The 18957-nt window shown below is 25.3% G+C and overlaps 1 protein-coding gene across 1 annotated transcript in view; it reads left to right on the forward strand.

Annotated features, from left to right (window-relative positions):
* LOC135136807 (uncharacterized) overlaps positions 1-18507 on the forward strand; it is a 42890-nt gene extending 24383 nt beyond the window's left edge. The window contains exons 5-9 of the mRNA XM_064066227.1: positions 6444-6747; positions 6795-7042; positions 7090-7519; positions 17688-17811; positions 17867-18507. Of these exons, the coding sequence (XP_063922297.1) occupies positions 6444-6747; positions 6795-7042; positions 7090-7519; positions 17688-17811; positions 17867-18153 (1393 nt within the window). The 3' untranslated portion in view covers positions 18154-18507. The remainder of the gene's footprint in view (positions 1-6443; positions 6748-6794; positions 7043-7089; positions 7520-17687; positions 17812-17866) is intronic.
* The last annotated feature ends 450 nt before the right edge of the window (positions 18508-18957 follow it).

Here is an 18957-nt window from a genome sequence, read left to right on the forward strand (position 1 = left end):
AAAATTGAGAAATTCATTCCCAAAAATTGAAAAATTCTAAATCTAAATATTGAAGAGTCGGAAAAATTGCAAAATCGTAAATTTAAAGAAACGAAAAAAACAAACATTGCAAAATTGAAGAAATCGAAGGTTAAAAATTCAAGAAAAGTAAAAACTCCAAAAATTGAAAATAGGAAAAATTTCAAAATTAGAAGTTGAAAAATCGAAAAAATTTTGGTTCGAAAACTTGAAAAACCGAAGGAACGTGAAATTGAAGATCCAAAAATATAAAAATCTAGAGCCTGAAAAATCGAACAGAAAAATTAAAATTTCTAAAAATTGAAAAAAAAAATCAAAAATAGAGAAATCTAAAAATTGAAAAATCGAAAAAATAAAAACCCGAAAAATTGTAAAACCGTAAATTTAAAATTCGTATGCTTGAAAAATCCAAAATCGAAAAGTAAAATTAAAGAAGCGACAAACTCAAAATCGGAAAATGGAAATATTCGAAAAAAATTAAATCATGAGACACTTAAATTTGAAAACTCCGAAAAATAAGAATCGAAAATCTCAAAAACCGAAAACGTGAATTTAAAGAAAACTTCCAAAAATCGTAAACTTGAAAAATTAAATTTGGAAAAACTTGAAAAACTAAAAAAATCAGTACTGGAAAATCGAAAAAAACAACTGAGAAACACTTAAATTTGAAAAATTCTAAAAACCAGAAGCTGCAAAATCATTAATTAAGAATTAAAGAAACGAAAAATCAAAAAATCGGATCAAAAGTAGAAAAATCGTAAATCTGAAGAAACAAAAAATGATAAATTTCAAAGAAAGTAAATACGCGAAAATTGAAAAAAATTTAATAATTAAAAAACAAGAAAACTGAATACTTTCAAAATCATAAAAGGAAAAGTCAAAAATTAAAAGAAAAAAATCGAAAAATGGAAAAAAGTGAAAAATTAAAATTTCTAAAAATTGAAACTTCTAAATACTAAAACTTAAAAAATTCTAGAACCGTAAATTTAAAGAAGGTTTTAAAATTCGTATGCCTGAAAATCCAAAATCGAAAATCAAAATTAAAGAAACAACAAATTCAAATTCGGAAATTTGAAAAAACGAAAAATTGATAAATTGAAAAATTAAAAAATAAGGTGAAAATCTAAAAAATTATAAATTTAAACAAAGAACAAATTCTAAAATTTAAGGATTGAAAAGTCAAAAAAATCAAAAACTTGAAAAATGAAGCAACGGAAATGGAAAATCTCAAAAAATAAAAATTGAGAACCTGAAAATTCAAAAAATCGAGAAGTTAATATTTCTAAAAATTGAAAAAAAAATTAACAAAAAATAGAGAAATCTAAAAATTGAAAAATCGGAAAAATGAAACCCCGAAAAATTGAAGTTCCTAAATATTGAAGACCGAAAATTTAAAGAAAATTTAAAATTCGTACGCTTGAAAAATCCAAAATCGAAAAGTAAAATTAAAGAAGCGATAAACTCAAAATCGGTAAATGGAAATATTAAAAAAAAATTAAATCATGAGACATTTAAATTTGAAAACTCCGAAAAATAAAAATCGAAAATCTCAAAAACCGAAAACGTGAATTTAAAGAAAACTTCCAAAAATCGTAAACTTGAAAAAATTAAACTTGGAAAAACTTGAAAAACTAAAAAATCAGTACTGGAAAATTGAAAAAAACAACTGAGAGACACTTAAATTTGAAAAATTCTAAAAACCAGAAGCTGCAAAATCATTAATTAAGAATTAAAGAAACGAAAAATCAAAAAATCGGATCAAAAGTAGAAAAATCGTAAAACTGAAGAAACAAAAAATGTTAAATTCCAAAGAAAGTAAATACGCGAAAATTGAAAAAAATTGAAAAACTAAAAAACAAGAACACTGAAAACTTTCAAAATCATAAAAGGAAAAGTCAAAAATTAAAAGAAAAAAATCGAAAAATGGAAAAAAGTGAAAAATTAAAATTTCTAAAAATTGAAACTTCTAAATACTAAAAATTAAAAAATTCTAGAACCGTAAATTTAAAGAAGGTTTTAAAATTCGTATGCCTGAAAATCCAAAATCGAAAATCAAAATTAAAGAAACAACAAATTCAAATTCGGAAAATTGAAAAAGCGAAAAATTGATAAATTGAAAAATTAAAAAATAAGGTGAAAATCTAAAAAATCATAAATTTAAGCAAAGAACAAATTCTAAAATTTAAGGATTGAAAAGTCAAAAAAATCAAAAACTTTAAAAATGAAGCAACGAAAATGGAAAATCTCAAAAAATAAAAATTGAGAACCTGAAAATTCGAAAAATCGAAAAAATGAAAACCCCAAAAAATTGAAGCTCCTAAATATTGAATACCGAAAAATTATAAAACCGTAAATTTAAAATTCGTATGCTTGAAAAATCCAAACTCGAAAAGTAAAATTAAAGAAGCGACAGACTCAAAATCGGAAAATGGAAATATTCGAAAAAAATTAAATCATGAGACATTTAAATTTGAAAACTCCGAAAATGAAGAAATGAAAATGGAAAATTCGAAAAAATAAAAATCAAAAATCTCCCAAACCGAAAACGTAAATTTAAAGAAAACTTCCAAAAATCGTAAACTTGAAAAATTTAAATTTGGAAAAACTTGAAAAACTACAAAAATCAGTACTGGAAAATTGAAAAAACAACTGAGAAACACTTAAATTTGAAAACTCGGAAACCGAAGAAACGAAAAATTGAGAATTGGAAAAATTCTAAAAACGAGAAATTGCAAAATCATTAAGAATTAAAGAAACGAAAAATCAAAAATCGGATAGTTGAAAAAATCAAAAGTGGAAAAATCGTAAAACTGGAGAAACAAAAAATGAGAAATTCAAAAGAAACTGGAAAATTGAAAAAATCGAAAAATTAAAAAACAAGAAGCTGAAAACTTTCAAAATCATAAAAGGAAAAATTAAAAATTAAAAGTGAAAAATTAAAATTTCTAAAAATTGAAAAATCGAAAAATTAAGAAATCTATAAATTGAAAAATCAAATAATTGAAACTTCTAAATATTGAGAAATCAAAAAATTAAGAAATCTATAAATTGAAAACTCAAATATTTGAAACTTCTAAATATTAAAAAATCAAAAAATTTGTAAGACCAAAATTTAAAGAGAGTTTGAAAATTTGAAAATCCAAAATCGAAAATCAAAATTAAAGAAACAACAAATTCAAACTCGGAAAATTGAAAAAACGAAAAATTGATAAATTGAAAAATTAAAAAATAAGGTGAAAATCTGAAAAATCATAAATTTAAACAAAGGAAAAATTCTAAAATTTAAGGATTGAAAAGTCAAAAAATTGAAAAACTTGAAAAAATGATAAAACGAAATCCCAAAAAAATAAAAATCGAGAACCTGAAAATTCGAAAAATCGAAAAATTAATATTTCTAAAAATTGCAGAATCTGAAAAGTGATAAAAACAAAAAATGAGAAATTGAAAAGAAAGTAAAAATCTCGAAAATCGAAAAAATCGAAAAATTAAAAAAATAAATTCAAAACTTTCAAAATCATAAATTTAAAGAAAGGGCAAATCAAAAATTATAAGCGAAGAATCGAAAAGTGGAAGAAAGTGAAGAATTAAAATTTCTAAAATTTGAGTAAAAAAATGAAAATTCGAAAAATCAACGTTGAAAAAGTGAAAACCCGAAAAGTTGAATAATTGAAAGTCCTAAATATTAAAGAATGAAAAAACCCTAAATTTAAATAAAAGTTTAAAATTTGTATCCTTGGAAAATCCAAAAATCGAAAATTAAAATTAAAGAAACGACATTCAAAATCAAAAATATCAATTTGATAAATTGAAAAATTGTAAAATCGAAAATTAAAAAATAAAGGAAAAATTCTAAAATTCAGAGGTTGAAAAATTTTAATGCAAAAAATTGAAAAATGAAAGTTAAAATCCAAAAAAAAAAAATCGAGAACATGAAAAATTGAACAATAGAAAAATTAAAATTTCCAAAAATTGCAGAATCTGAAAAGTGAAAACCCGAAAAATTGCAAAATTCAAAATCTAAATACTGGAAAGTCGGAAAAAAAATTAAAAACTTTCAAAAATCGGAAAATTGAGAAACATTAAATTTGAAAAAACTTGAAAAAGTGAAAATTGGAAAATTGAAAGAACAAGTGAAAAATATTTAAATTTGAAAACTCGGAAATCCGAAGGACCGAAAAATCATAGAATTAAAGAAACGAAAAATTAAAAATTCGGAAATTTGATACTATTAAAAGTAGAAATACCGAAAAACTGGAGAAACAAAAAATGAAAAATTCAAAAGAAAGTAAAAAACTCGAAAACTGCAACAGCCGAAGAATTGAAAGATCCAAAAATTAAAAAAGAACCTGAAAAATTGAAAACTCGGAAACTTTCAACCTCATAAATCTAAATTAAAAAATGAAAAATCGAAAAATTTTGGTTCGGAAACTTGAAAAATTGTGGGAACGAAAAACGGAAAATCCAAAATATTAGAATTTCTAAAATTTGAAATCGAAAAAATGAAAACCCGAAAAATTAAAAAATGAAAAATCTAACGTATTGAAGGATAATACTTGAAAAATACAAAAGTTAAAATATTGGGAAAGCTAAAAATTGAATAATCGAAAATTTGCAGAATCGTAAAAGAAAGGATTTTTTTTTGGATTACGTTCTTGAGTTTTTCAAGTTTTCGAGTTAAAAATTGTCGATTTTCCACTTTTTAATTTTTCAAAAAATTGAAAATCTAAATATTGGACAGTCGGAAAAATTGCTAAATCATGGATTTAAAGAAAACTTTGAAAAATCGTAAAATTGAAAAATATAAATTTGGAAAGCTTGAAAAACTCAAAACATGAAAACTCGAACATTGAAAAAACTACTGAGAAACATTTAAATTTTAAAAAATCAAAAATGGAAAAATTGAAAAAGTGGAGAAACAAACAATGAAAAATTCAGAAGAAATTAAAAAACTCGAAATATGAAAAAAACGAAAAATTAAAATTGCAAAATGGAAAAATTTTGATTCAAAAACTTGAAAAATTGTGGAAACGAAAAATGGAATAAAAGTTCTAAAATTTGAAAAAACGAAAAATTCTAATTTTTGCAAAGTCGACAAAGTGAAAACCAGAAAAATTGAAAAATAAAAAATCGTAACTATTGAAGAATCGAAAAATTATAAAGCCGAAAACTTAAAGAAAACTTTAAAATTCGTATGTTTGAAAAATCCAAAAGTCGAAAATTAAAATTAAAGAAACGACAAATTCAAAATCGGAAAATTAAAAAAACGGAAAATTGCTAAATCGAAAAATTAAAAAATAAGGTGAAAATCTGAAAAATCGTAAATTTCAACAAAGGAAAAATTCTAAAAATTTTTATTCAAAAACATGAAAAATGAAGAAACGAAAATGGAAAATCCAAAAAATAAAAATCGAGGTACTGAAAAATCAAAAAATGGAAAAATTCTTAATCTAAATATTGGAGACTCGGAAAAATTGCAAAATCGTCGATTTAAAGAAAACTTCCAAAAATCGTAAAATTCAAAAATCTAAATTTAAAGAAACTGAAAAAATAAAAACTGGAAAATTAAAAAAACAACTGAGAAATTGCAAAATTATGGAATTAAAGAAACTCGAAAATTGTAAAATCGAAAAATACAAGAAGCTGAAGAAAAGAAAGGAAAATCAAAAATTAAAAAGTGAAAAATCCAGAAAATTAAAATTTCCAAAGTTTGGTAAAACGAAAAATTGAAAATTGTTTGCAAAACCAAAAAAGTGAAAATCCGAAAAATTGTAAAACCCTAAATTAGAAAAAAATTATAAATTCGTAAACTTGAAAAATACAAAAGTCGAATTTTCAATTTTTCGACTTTGGATTTTACAATTTTGTATTTTTCAATTTTTCGATTTACAATTTTTAGAAATTTTGATTGTTGTTTTTTTTTCAAATTTTTGAAATTATCGTTTCTTCATTTTTATAATTTTTGGGTTAAAATTTTTCCATTTTTCAACTCAAGAATCGAAACATTGTAAAATTGAAACTTTAAAATTCGTAAACTTGAAAAATCTAAAAGTCGAAAAATTCAAAAAAATTTAGATTGATTCAAAAAAATTGAAAAATTTAAAAGTTGAAAAATCTTTGTTTGAAAACTCTAAACATCGGGAGATAAAAAACATTTAGAGACGAACTGCAAAATACAAAATTACTGAAATCGAAAATCCAAACTTTGCGATTGTTTTACAATTCTCGGCTGCGTCTCGGGCGTATAATTGTTTAAAAATAGTTCTATTTTCATCGTTTTTCTTCTCTCTTCTTTATTACACATACCTAGAAAGTTAAAAAAATTATAAAAACTGTCATATAGTGGACCAGATGACCCACCACATACTACGCCTATATTAGCTTGATATACACCACTGTATTAATTCTAAATCAAAACTATATTCCAGAGACGACACAAAATCCGCCGACCTCTCCCTAGCCCTCGCCATCCTCTACACCCAAAAATGCAACATCAAAAAAGCTCAAGATTGCCTCTCCGAAATCCCCCAAGGCTCCCTCCTCACCTCCTTATCCGACAACTGGGAACTCCTCTTCGACACCACCCAAAACTACCAAAACAAAACAAAAATCGTAACCACCTTCTCCGAATTCGCCGTCGTCTTGATAAGCTCCTACCCCGACACCATCTCCGAGACCCTCGTCGTCCTCATAATGGACAAAAAAGCCATCAACCTGAACAAACTGATCAAGGTGAGCCGCCACTGCCTCCCCGTATTAGACTCACCCGATCGTTCCAGGTGTTCCTCGAGTACCTCCCCTCGAGCATCGGCAGCGACAGCAACACCGCCAGCCTGGTCCTCCAGAAAACCCTCGAAATGTACTTCAAGCAGTACTTCGTCAAGGTCGGCGACACCGACATCTCCAAAATCATATACGAGCGCGGGGCCAACGAGGCCATGAAACTCCTAGTCCGGTCGTACTTGTCGCAGCTCCAAATCCTCCAACTCAAGGAAGACGTGTCGAAGAAGGAGGAGATGACGTCAAGGTGAGTAAGTACGCGGACCGCAGACTAAACTTACTTAAGTCAATTAGTTTCAGCAAACTCGAGCGCGAGATTCTGGGGGAGGGGGATGATAAGCCGAAGCCGTACTTCGACGATAAGAATGATAAGAAGTCGCAGGAGAGTTACTTGTTCGCGAGCTTCAGGTACGACTATTTGGACAAAATGGCGCCGTTTCAGGTCGAGATTACGTCGAAGTTGTACGAGGCGTGTCTGGAGAATTATACGGCGAAGGAGACGTTTAGAGCGAACGAAGATGCCGACTTTGTGTTGAAGAAGTTGCAGGCGGTTTTGTCGAGTCAGATCGTTTCGAAGCAAGTGATAGGCGAAGTGAATGCGTTTTTGTCGTTGAACGAGAATCTGAGGGGGAGTTTGAGTTTGCAGTCAATCATCATGAACACTAATGATGCCGTGCAGTTGTTGATTGACGCGTGTCCGCAGTGTTTGTTGCAGTTTGGAAAGGTAGATTTTATTTTTCGTTTAAGAATTAGGTGTCCTGTTTCCGTCTGTCTGTCTGTCTGTCTGTCTGTCTGCTGTCTGTCCGGATTTTTATTACACACTGATTATTTTTACATAGAATAAGATACTATATTTGTGGTGTATGAATCCGTTTTGAGTTTTCCCAATGCAGTTGCGAATTTTTGAAAAAAAAATCAAAATTATAAAATATTTTGCGTTTTAACTTTGAAACTGCAAAGCCGAATACTCTGGAATCTTGCAGACATTTAAAAGTTATCGTAAGCATGGTAAATCGTTAATCAAAATGTATTCGCCCTTTCAAAAAATTGATGACGTCACAAAATTTTGTAATGGAAAAAAAACAAAATCGAAGCTTATAATTTTTCGAAAAATCTGGACTTACCTTCGACCAATTTTTTTATAACACAATTTTTTTTTTCGTTTTTCATTTCCTTTATTTTTTCAATGTTTGTTTTGATGTTATAATTTTTCGTGTATTCAGTTCTTCAAATTCCCGATTTTTCGTTTCTTCAATATTTCAAGTTTTTAATTTCCAATTTTAGAGTTTTCAAAGTTTTCATTTCATAGTTTTCCGTTTTTTCATTTTTGATTTTACAATCTTGCAATCAATTTTTCTTTTTTTTTTTTTATTCGAAAAGTTGAAGAATCGAAAATTTGAGAAAAGAAAGTGAAAAATCGAAAAACTGGGGAAAACAAAAAACTTGAAAATTAAAAAGAAACCTCGAAAATTAAGAAATGAGAAATTATAAAATCGAACAATTAAAAACAATAAGGCGAAAAATTGAAAAATCGAAAAATTGCAAAATAAAAATTTTTAAGCAATAATTAAAATATGAAAAAATGTAAAATGGAAACACTTTAATTCGAAAATTTGAGAAACTAAGAAAACAGAAAATAGTAAATCCGAAAAAATAAGGACCGAAAACCCCCAAAATTTCCAAAAATTGACAATGAAAAATTAAAATTCTTAAAAACTGAAAAATCGAAAAAGTAAAAACCCGAAAGATTGGAAAAGTTAAGTTTCGAAAGTTTGATAAACTGAAAAAACGGAAGGTGGAAAATTGAGAAATTGAAAAACCATAAAAATAAAATAAAGAAACGAAAATTGAAGAAACGAAAAATTATAAAATTGAATAACTAAAAAACAAGAGACTGAAAAATTGAAAAATCGAAAAATTCAAAAATTAAAAGTATAAAATCGAAACAATTGATTTCGAAAATTTGGAAAATAATAAAAAACGAGAACCTGAAAAATTAGAAAATTCAAATTTCCAAAAATTGATAAAGAAAAATTTTAATTTTTAAAACTTGCAAAATCGAAAAAGCAAAAACCCGAAAAATTGAAAGATTGGAAAATCATAAATTCAAAAAAACGCCAAAATTCGAAAAATTGGAAAATTTAAGTTTCAAAAATTTGATAAACTGAAAAAACGAAAGGTGGAAAATTGCGAAATATTTTAATATGAAATCTCGAAAACTGAAAAAAATGAAAATCTGAGAAATATAAAAAATTAAAAAAAGCGGAAAGTTGTAAATCGAAAATCGAAAAACTGGAGAGAACAAAAAATAAAAAAAAAATAATAAAAAGTCGAAAATTGAAGAAACGAAAAATTGAAAAATCGAGAAATAGAAAAACCATAAAATTAAAGAAACGAAAAATTATAAAATCGAATAACTAAAAAACAAGAGACTGAAAAATTGAAAAATCGAAAAATTCGAAAATTAAAAGTATAAAATCGAAACAATTGATTTCGAAAATTTGGAAAATAATAAAAAACGAGAACCTGAAAAATTAGAAAATTCAAATTTCCAAAAATTGATAAAGAAAAAGTTAAATTTTTAAAAATTGCAAAATCGAAAAAGCAAAAACCCGAAAAATTGAAAAATTGGAAAATCATAAATTCAAAAAAGGGCCAAAATTCGAAAAATTGGAAAATTTAAGTTTCAAAAATTTGATAAACTGAAAACGCGAAAAATGGAAAGTTGGGAAATATTTAATATGAAATCTCGAAAACTGAAAAATCGAAAATCTGAGAAATATAAAAAATTAAAAAAAAAAAAACGAAAAGTTGTAAATCGAAAATCGAAAAACCGGAGAGAACAAAAAATTAAAAATAAGTAATAAAAAGTCGAAAATTGAAGAAACGAAAAACTATGAAATCGAAAAATTGAAAAATCGAGAAACTGAAAAGTCTAAAATTGAAAAAACGAAGTATTAAAAGATCTAAAAGTTGAAAATTCGAAAAATAATAAAATGAAAATTTCAAATTAAAAAAAATGAAAAAAATAGAAAAGTAGAACATTTAAAAACCGGACAATTGAAAAAATAAAGAAAACAAAAAACCGTACGAAAATATCCAAAAAATAGAAAATCGAAAAAATTTTAAAATGAAAAATTGGTAATTTGAAGAAACGAAAAAATCAGAATTGGACAAACAAAAAAGTATAAAATCGAAACACTGAAAAATCGAAGAATTGAAGAAATAAAGAAAATGAAATACCTAAACAAAAAATTGGAAATCGAAAAATTGAAAAACTGAAGAAACAAAAAAATATGAAAAATTGACATTGGAAAAACTATGAGTAACATATAAATTTAAAGAAAGGAAAAATTGAAAATCAAAAGTGAAATATCGAAAAATTTTGATTCGAAAACTTAAAAAATTGTGGAAAGAAAAAATGGAAAAATCCAAAAAATTTAAATTTCTAAAATTTGAAAAAACGAAAAATTCAGATTTCTTTGCTAAATCGAAAAAGTGAAAACCTGAAAAATTGAAAAATTGTTAAATCGAAAAATTAAAAAATAAGGTGAAAATCTGAAAAGTTGTAAGTTTAAAGAAAGAAAAAATTCTAAAAACTTGAGAAATTAAGAAACGAAAATGGAAAATCCAAAAGAAAATTGAAAAAACTTGAAAAACTGAAAAATAGAAAAGTAGAACATTTAAAAACCGGAAAACTGAAAAAATAAAGAAAATAAAAAACCGTACGAAAATATCCAAAAAATAGAAAATCGAAAAAATTTAAAAATGAAAAATTGGTGATTTGAAGAAACAAAAAAAATCAGAATTGGACAAACAGAAAAGTATAAAATCGAAACACTGAAAAATCGGAGAATTGAAGAAATAAAGAAAATTAAATAGCTAAACAAAAAATTGGAAATTGAAAAATTCAAAATCTGGGAAATTGAAAAACTGAAGAAACAAAAAAATATGAAAAATTGACATTCGAAAAGCAAAAATTTATAAAAATCGAAAAATTGTAAAACCATGAAAATTAGGAAGTTAAAAAATAATTGCGCAACATTTAAATTTGAAAACTCGAAAGTAGTAAAAACCTCGAAAATCGAAAAACACTGAAAAATTAAAAAATCAAAAGTTAAAAAATAAGAAGCTGAAAAATTGAAAAATGGGAAACTTAAAATCATAAATTTAAAGAAAGGAAAAATCAAAAAGTAGAAAGAAAAAATCGAAAACTTGAAACATTGTGGAAACGAAAAATTAAAAATCCAAAAATTTAAAATTTCTTTTCTTTGCAAAATCGTAAAAGTAAAAACTCGAACAACTGAAAGATAAAAAATCGTAAATATTGGAGAGTCGAAAAATTATAAAACTGTAATTTAAAAAAAAACTGCAAAATTCGGAAATCTGAAAAAAACTTCGAAAAATTAAGAAATCTAAAAATTGCAAAATTATAAAATTGAAAAAACGATTTCTGTTTTCTTTATTTTTCCATTCTACGTTTCTTCAGTTTTTCAAGTTTTCGAATTAAAATTTTTCGATTTTTTACTTTATAATTTTCGAATTTTTCCTTTCTATTTACTTCGCAATTTTTAGATTTTTCAGCTTTTGTTTTTTACAGTTTTACGATTTTTGAATTTTTCGTTTCGTTAATTTTACGATTTTGCAATTTCCCGACTTTGTAAATTTTCGTTTCACGTTTTCTGTTTTTTCAATTTTTCAACTTTTGATTTTTCAATTTCACGATTTTTTAAACTTTTTTTTACAATTTTTTTAAATTTTAATTTTTTATTTTTCAATAATTTTTTCGGATTTTAGATTTTCGTTTTTTCATTTTCAAGTTTTTCAATTAAAATTTTTCCATTTTTCAACTTTGCAATTTTCGATTTTAGAGTTTTTCGATTTTCGAATTTTTAAATTTTAACGTTTGTCTGAATTTTCTTATTTTTATGTTCAAATTCGTAAACCTGAAAAATCGAAAACTTGAAAATTTTTAAAATCGTAAATATTTTGTAAATTTAAAGAAAACATGAAAAAAAAAATCCAAAAGTCCAACAAATTGAAAAATTGAAAACAAAAATTCAAAATGACAAAATTAAAGCAAAAAAAAAATTTAATGAGACTTGAAAAACTGACGAAACGAATACGTAGGATATCTAAAAATTGATAAATTGGACAACTGAAAAATTCAAAAGTTGAAAAATCGAAAAACTGAGAAACAACTTGGTTTGAAAACTCGAAAAAAACAAGAAAAACCTACCGTTTATTCAATAAAATTGAAAAAACAACAAATTATAAAACCGAAATACTGAAAAATCGAATAGTTGAAGAAATAAAGAAAATAAAAACCCGATATGAAAAATTGCAAATCCAAAAAACATCCAACAGATGGAAAATCGGAAAAGTTTAAAATTGAAAGCCTGAAGAGTTGCATATCGGAAAATTGAAGATAAAAAAACGTTTTGAAGAAATGACTAAAGAATTGCAAAACTGAAAAATTGAAGAAACAAAAAAATTTTAAAGATTAAAATTGAAACAAAAAATTATGAAATCGAAACATTGAAGACATAAAGAAAATAAAAACCCGAAATGAAAAATAGAAAAATTAAAAATTTGGAAAACAAAAAAAAATTAAAAATTGAAAAATGCAAATCGTAAATGAAATTGGAAAAATCGAGAAATTATAAAAATAGGGAAAATAAGAAACCCAAATCAAAAATTACAAATCGAAAATTAGAAGAAACGAAAAATTACAAAATGTAAAAATTGAAAAATTCAAAATCTGGAAAAATTGAAAAACTAAAGAAACCAAAAAAAAAATGAAAAATTGAAAAATGCAAATACCGAAAATTGAAAGGAAAAACAAAATTGAAAAAATTGAAATTGAAAAAACGAAAATTTGTAAAATCGCAATATTGAAAAATTGAAAATTTTAAGAAATGAAAAATTAAAGATTGAAAACTAGAGAAATTTTAAACCGAAAAATTGCAATATAAAAATTGAAGAAACGAAAAAATGAAAAAATTAAAATTGAAGAATTATAAAATCGGAACACTGAAAAATCGAATAATCGAAGAAAGAAAGAAAATAAAAACCCGAAATGAAAAATTGAAAAATTCAAAATTTGGAAAACAAAAAAAATTAAAAATTGAAAAATGCGAATCGTAAATGCAAACATTGAAATTGGAAAAATCGAGAAATTATAAAAATAGGGAAAATAAGAAACCCAAATCAAAAATTACGAATCGAAAATTAGAAGAAACGAAAAATTGAAAAATTTAAATTTAAACACTGGAGAAAATCAAATCGAAAAATTGAAAGGAAAAACAAAATTGAAAAAACGAAAATTTGTAAAATCACAATATTAAAAAATTGAAAATTTGAAGAAATGAAAAATTAAAGAATCGAAAAAATTAAAGATTGAAAACTCGAGAAGTTTTAAACCGAAAAATTGCAAAAATTGAAACGAAAAATTGAAAAAATTGAAATTGAAAATACAAAAAATTGTAATCGGAACACTGAAAATCGAATAATCGAAGAAACAAAGAAAATAAAAACCCGAAATGAAAAATTGAAAAATTCAAAATTTGGAAAACAAAAAAATGAAAAATTGAAAAATGCAAATCGTAAATGGAAACATTGAAATTGGAAAAATCGAGAAATTATAAAAATAGGGAAAATAAGAAACCCAAATCAAAAATTACGAATCGAAAATTAGAAGAAACGAAAAATTGCAAAATGTAAAAATTGAAAAATTCAAAATCTGGAAAAAGTGAAAAACTAAAGAAACAAAAAAAAAATGAAAAATTGAAAAATGCAAATACCGAAAATTGAAAGGAAAAACAAAATTGAAAAAATTGAAATTGAAAAAACGAAAATTTGTAAAATCGCAATATTAAAAAATTGAAAATTTGAAGAAATGAAAAATTAAAGAATCGAAAAAATTAAAGATTGAAAACTCGAGAAGTCTTAAACCGAAAAATTGCAAAATCTAAAAATTGAAGAAACGAAAAATTGAAAAAATTAAAATTGAAATTACAAAAAATTATAAAATTGGAACACTGAAAAATCGAATAATCGAAGAAAGAAAGAAAATACAAAACCGAAATGAAAAATTGAAAAATTCAAAATTTGGAATACAAAAAAATGAAAATTGAAAAATGCAAATCGTAAATGCAAACATTGAAATTGGAAAAATCGAGAAATTATAAAAATAGGAAAAATAAGAAACCCAAATCAAAAATTAAAATTTAAAAACTGGAGAAAATCGAATCGAAAAATTGCAAAATGTAAAAATTGAAAAATTCAAGATCTGGAAAAGTTGAAAAACTAAAGAAACCAAAAAAAACGAAAATTTGTAAAATCGCAATATTGAAAAATTGAAAATTTGAAGAGATGAAAAATTAAAGAATCGAAAAAATTAAAATTGAAAATACAAAAAATCATAAAATTGGAACACTGAAAAATCGAATAATCGAAGAAAGAGAGAAAATGAAAGTCCGAAACGAAAAATTGAAAATCGAGAAATTAAATCAAAAATTGTAAACTCGAGAAACTGAAATCCAAAAATTGCAAAATCTAAAATCTGGAAAGTTGAAAAATGAAAGAAACAAAAAAAATTAAAAATAAAAAATGCAAAATCGAAAAGTTGAAGAAAGAAAAACTAAAACTGAAAACATTGAAGTTGAAAAACAAAAATTTATGAAATCGCAACATTGAAAAATCGAAAATTTGAAGAAATGAAAAATTAAAGAATCGAAAAATTAAGAATTGGAAACTCGAGAAATTTTAAACCGAAAAATTGCAAAATCTAAAAATGAAAAAACAAAAAAAATAAAAAATTGAAAAATCGCAAATCGAAAAATTGAAACCACAAAAAATTATAAAATCGAATTGCAATAAAATTTCTCGAGTTTCCAATTTTTAGAAAATTAAAAAAACTGAAGAAACGAAAAATTGGAAAAACAAAAATTTGTAAAATCTAAACATTGAAAAATCCAAAAATGTGAAATAGGAAAGGAAAATAAAAACCCAAAATTTGAAAAAATGAAAATTATAGAATCAAAAAAATTAAAAATTGAAAACTCGAGAAAGTTAAAGCCAAAAAATTTTAGACTCTAAAAATTGAAGAACCGAAGAATGAAAAATTAAAATTGAAAAAACAAAAAATTACAAAATCGAAAAAATAATTGAAAGCTCGTGAAACTTAAATCGAAAAAATGCATAATCTAAGAATTGAAAAATTCAAAATCTGGAAAACTGAAGAAACAAAAAAAAAATGAAAAATTGGAAAATGCAAATCGAAAAATTGAAGAAATGAAAAATAAAATGGAAAAAATTGAAATTGAAGAAACAACAGTTTATAAAATCATTGAAAAGTCGAAAATATGAAGAAATGAAAAATTAAAGGATAGAAAAAATCAAAAATTGAAAACTCAAGAAATTTTAAACCGAAAAATTGCAAAATATAAAAATTGAAAAAACAAAAAATTATAAAATCGGAACACTGAAAAATCGAATAATTGGAGAAATAAAGAAAATAAAAAACCAAAATGAAAACTGGAAATCGAAAAATTGCAAAATTGAATAAATGAAAATTTCAAAATCACGAAAATTTAGAAACTGAGGAAACCAAAAAAAAATAAAAATGATAAAAGTGCATATCGAAAAATTTAACAAAATGAAATTGGAAAAGCAAAATTTTATAAAATCGAAAAATTGTAAAAACATAAAAACTGGAAAATATAAAAAAAACCTGAGCAACACTTAAATTTGAAAACTCGAAAACCAATGAACCGAAAATTGAGAAATAGATAACAATCGAAAAGTTGAAGAAAATCTAAAAACCGGAAAAAAAGGAAAAATTCAAAAGAATGTCAAAAACTCGAAAACTGAAAAACACCGGAAGAATTAAAAAATCGAAAAATTAAAAAACAAGAAGCTGAAAAATTGAAAATCGGAAATTTAAAGAAAAAATTGTGGAAACGAAATGTGTAAAACCCAAAAAATTAAAGTTTCTAAAATTTGAAAAAACGAAAAATTGAGATTTCTTTGCAAAATCGAAAAAGTTAAGACCCGATAAAATTAAAAATAAAAATTGGTAATATTGAAGAATCGAAAAATTGTAAAACTGTAAATTTAAAACAACTTTAAAATTCGTAAACCTAAAAAAACGAAAGTCGAAAAATTGAAAAATCATTGAATTAAAGAAACGATTTTTGTTTTTTTTGGATTTTTCATTTTACGTTTCTTCAGTTTTCAAGTTTTCCGATTTAAAATTTTTCAATTTTTCAGTTTTCTGATTTTTGAATTTCGTTTCGCTATTTTACAATTTTGTTTTTTCAGTTTCCCATTTTTCGGTTTTTCAAGTTTTTAAATTAAAATTTTTCAATTTTTCGACTTTTGGATTTTTTCAATTTTACAATTATTTAAACTTTCATTTAAATTTTACAATTTTTAGAAACGTCAATTTTTCATTTTTATTTTTTTTTTTAATTCAAACAAATTTTTCCGTTTTTTAAGTTTTTGAATTAAACTTTTTCCATTTTGCATTTTCGATTTTACAGTTCTTCGATTTTCGAATTAACTTTTGAATTTTTTTATTTTGAGAATTAAAATTCCAGAAATTTTCGAAGTCGTAAAATCGAAAAAGTGAACATCCCAAGAATTAAAGATCGTAAATATTGAAGAATCGAAACCTTGTACAATCGTATATTTAAAGAAAACTTCAAAATTCGTAAACTTTAAAAATCCAAAAGTCGAACAAATCGAAAAATTAAAGCAACAAAAAATTCAAAACAGTTAAATTAAATTTTAAAACTTGAGAAACTGACGAAATGAGTACTTAGGATATCTAAAATTTGAAAAATTTGATAACTGAAAAATTCAAAATTTGAAAAATCGAAAAACTGGGGACACAAAATGTGGAAAATTCGAAAAAATTAATATTGGGAAACATCGAAGTTTGAAAACAAAAAACGACGAACTGCAAAATGTTGGAAAATGATTGAAATCGAAATTTTGAAACGAAAAATTGGGAAAAATTTAAATTGGAAAATCAAAAAATTATACAACCGAAACAATGAAAAATCGAAAAATTATATAAATAAAGAAAATAAAAACTCAAAACAAAAAAATTTTGAATCGAAAATAGAAGAAATGAATACTTAATTAAAGAATTAAATTTAAACCTAAAAATTGCAAGATATAAAAATTGAAGAAACAAGAAATTGAAAAAATTAAAATTCAAACACTAAAAAATCGAATAATTGAAGAAATAAAGAAAATGAAAAACCGAAACGAAAACTTGAGAAACCCAAATCGAAATATTGAAAAACTTGTAATTGGAAAAACAAATGTTTATAAAATCGCACAATTGTACAAAAAGGAAAAATAAAAGACCTAAATAAAAAAAAGTCAAAAATGTGAAGAAATGAAAAATTAGAGAATCGAAAAATTAAAAATTGAGAATTCGAGAAATTTTAAACCGAAAAATTGCAAAATCTAAAATAAAAAAACCAAAAAAATTATAAAGTCAAAACATTGAAAAACCGAAAAATTGTAAAAGTAAAGAAAATAAAAATCCCAAACCAAAAATTGCAAGTCGAAAATTTGAAGAAATGAAAAATTGAAGAAACAAAAAATTCAAAAAATTAAAATTGAAAAAACAAAAAACTATAAAATCTAAACATTGAAAAATCAGGTAATTGAGGAAATCTTTAAAATAACAAACCGAAACAAAAAATTGCCACTGGTTTTTTACCTTATAGAGACTATCACTTTATCAGTAAACAAAATCCGCAAAAATTTATTATAATTTTTCAATGGAGCGCAATTTATTGGACGCTTCAGGGGCAAGGGAAGTTCTGTTGAAACAATCTTTGACCAATTTTTTTACAATGAAGACGTTTTAGGACCGGTTCTCACGCACTGACGAATGGAAGTTTCTTATAGCGACGGTGCAGAGGCGAATTTTGCGGCTGAGTCAGAACGAAGTACTGAAAAGGGTTTGCTTTTTCCACAAGAAACTCCTCAAAGGTTAGTTATCTAGTGGTAATTGTCGTCGTTATTATTATTATTGCGCAAAATCCAGATATTCTGACCCACGTCGCCACTTCCATGACCCTCGACCAGCTCGTCCAGGTCTTTCCGCAGCGCTTCAGCACCTCCGCGGCCGCCGACTGCGACAACAAGGCCGCCGAGCTGAACTACGTCGGCGGCAACGACCTGGGATATATCGAGAACGAGCTCGACATCCTCAACGAGATCCAGAACTACGAGCCCTTCGTGATCATCTGCAAGGAAACCATGCACGCGAATCAAATCAACAAGCTTATTAACACGACGGGCCAGCAGCTCCTCTGCACCCTCAACTTGTAATTTTTCCAAATTCTATCGCTTCGACCAAACGTGAAACTAAAGCACAAACTCCGGGATTATTTGCGAATTGTTTTAGAGTGAATTTCCTAAGCCTTAGCATAGACTGATGTTTGATTTGTACGTTTTTTCTACACGTCTTTACTACTTGTTTATGGTTTTTATATGACTTGTTATGTCTAGATGAAGATTTTATTTTGTTGTGACTTTTCCGACGGGTTTTTCTGGGGCGCGGTAATGCTTCCAGAGAAAGCGTCGGAGGTGTCATCACTGTGATAGATTTTATCCACTATGTACGTAGGAAATCAAATTCGATGTGATATAAATGATGCAGATAATTACAGATTTTATCAAGTGGGACGGGTTTTTTCTGACCTGGTCACCCAATCCCGGGTTGTGACGCCAATGGCTGTCTAAAAAACAATGGTGACTGAAATCCACCTTTTATTTTTTTTTTAAGACAATAGCCATAGCAACCAGTAATCGTGCATTATTATTAATAAAACAAGCTGTTATTTTTCATTAATAAATAAACCAAAAAAAAACATTTATAAATTATACACAAAAACAAAACCAACAAAAGAAAAATCCATTAAAGCATAACCAACTAAACACTAGAGAAGATGTTCAAAATTCCTGTCTAAGTAAGCTCCTAATGTTTCAAATTTTGATAACTTTTTGTAAAAGTTAGTATTTGCTAAGATGAAACTGATTTTAGCAAATGACATGTCCTCTAAGAAAAGAGAGGGTGGGTGGGCGGGGCTACTTTTTGCACTTTGAAAAAATTGATGAAGATACACAAAGGTC

The sequence above is a fragment of the Zophobas morio genome, unplaced genomic scaffold (genome assembly GCF_036711695.1).
Source record: "Zophobas morio isolate AGI-343-1 ecotype UQ-CSIRO unplaced genomic scaffold, CSIRO_AGI_Zmor_V1 ptg000027l, whole genome shotgun sequence".
In the NCBI taxonomy this organism is placed as follows: Eukaryota; Metazoa; Arthropoda; class Insecta; order Coleoptera; family Tenebrionidae; genus Zophobas; species Zophobas morio.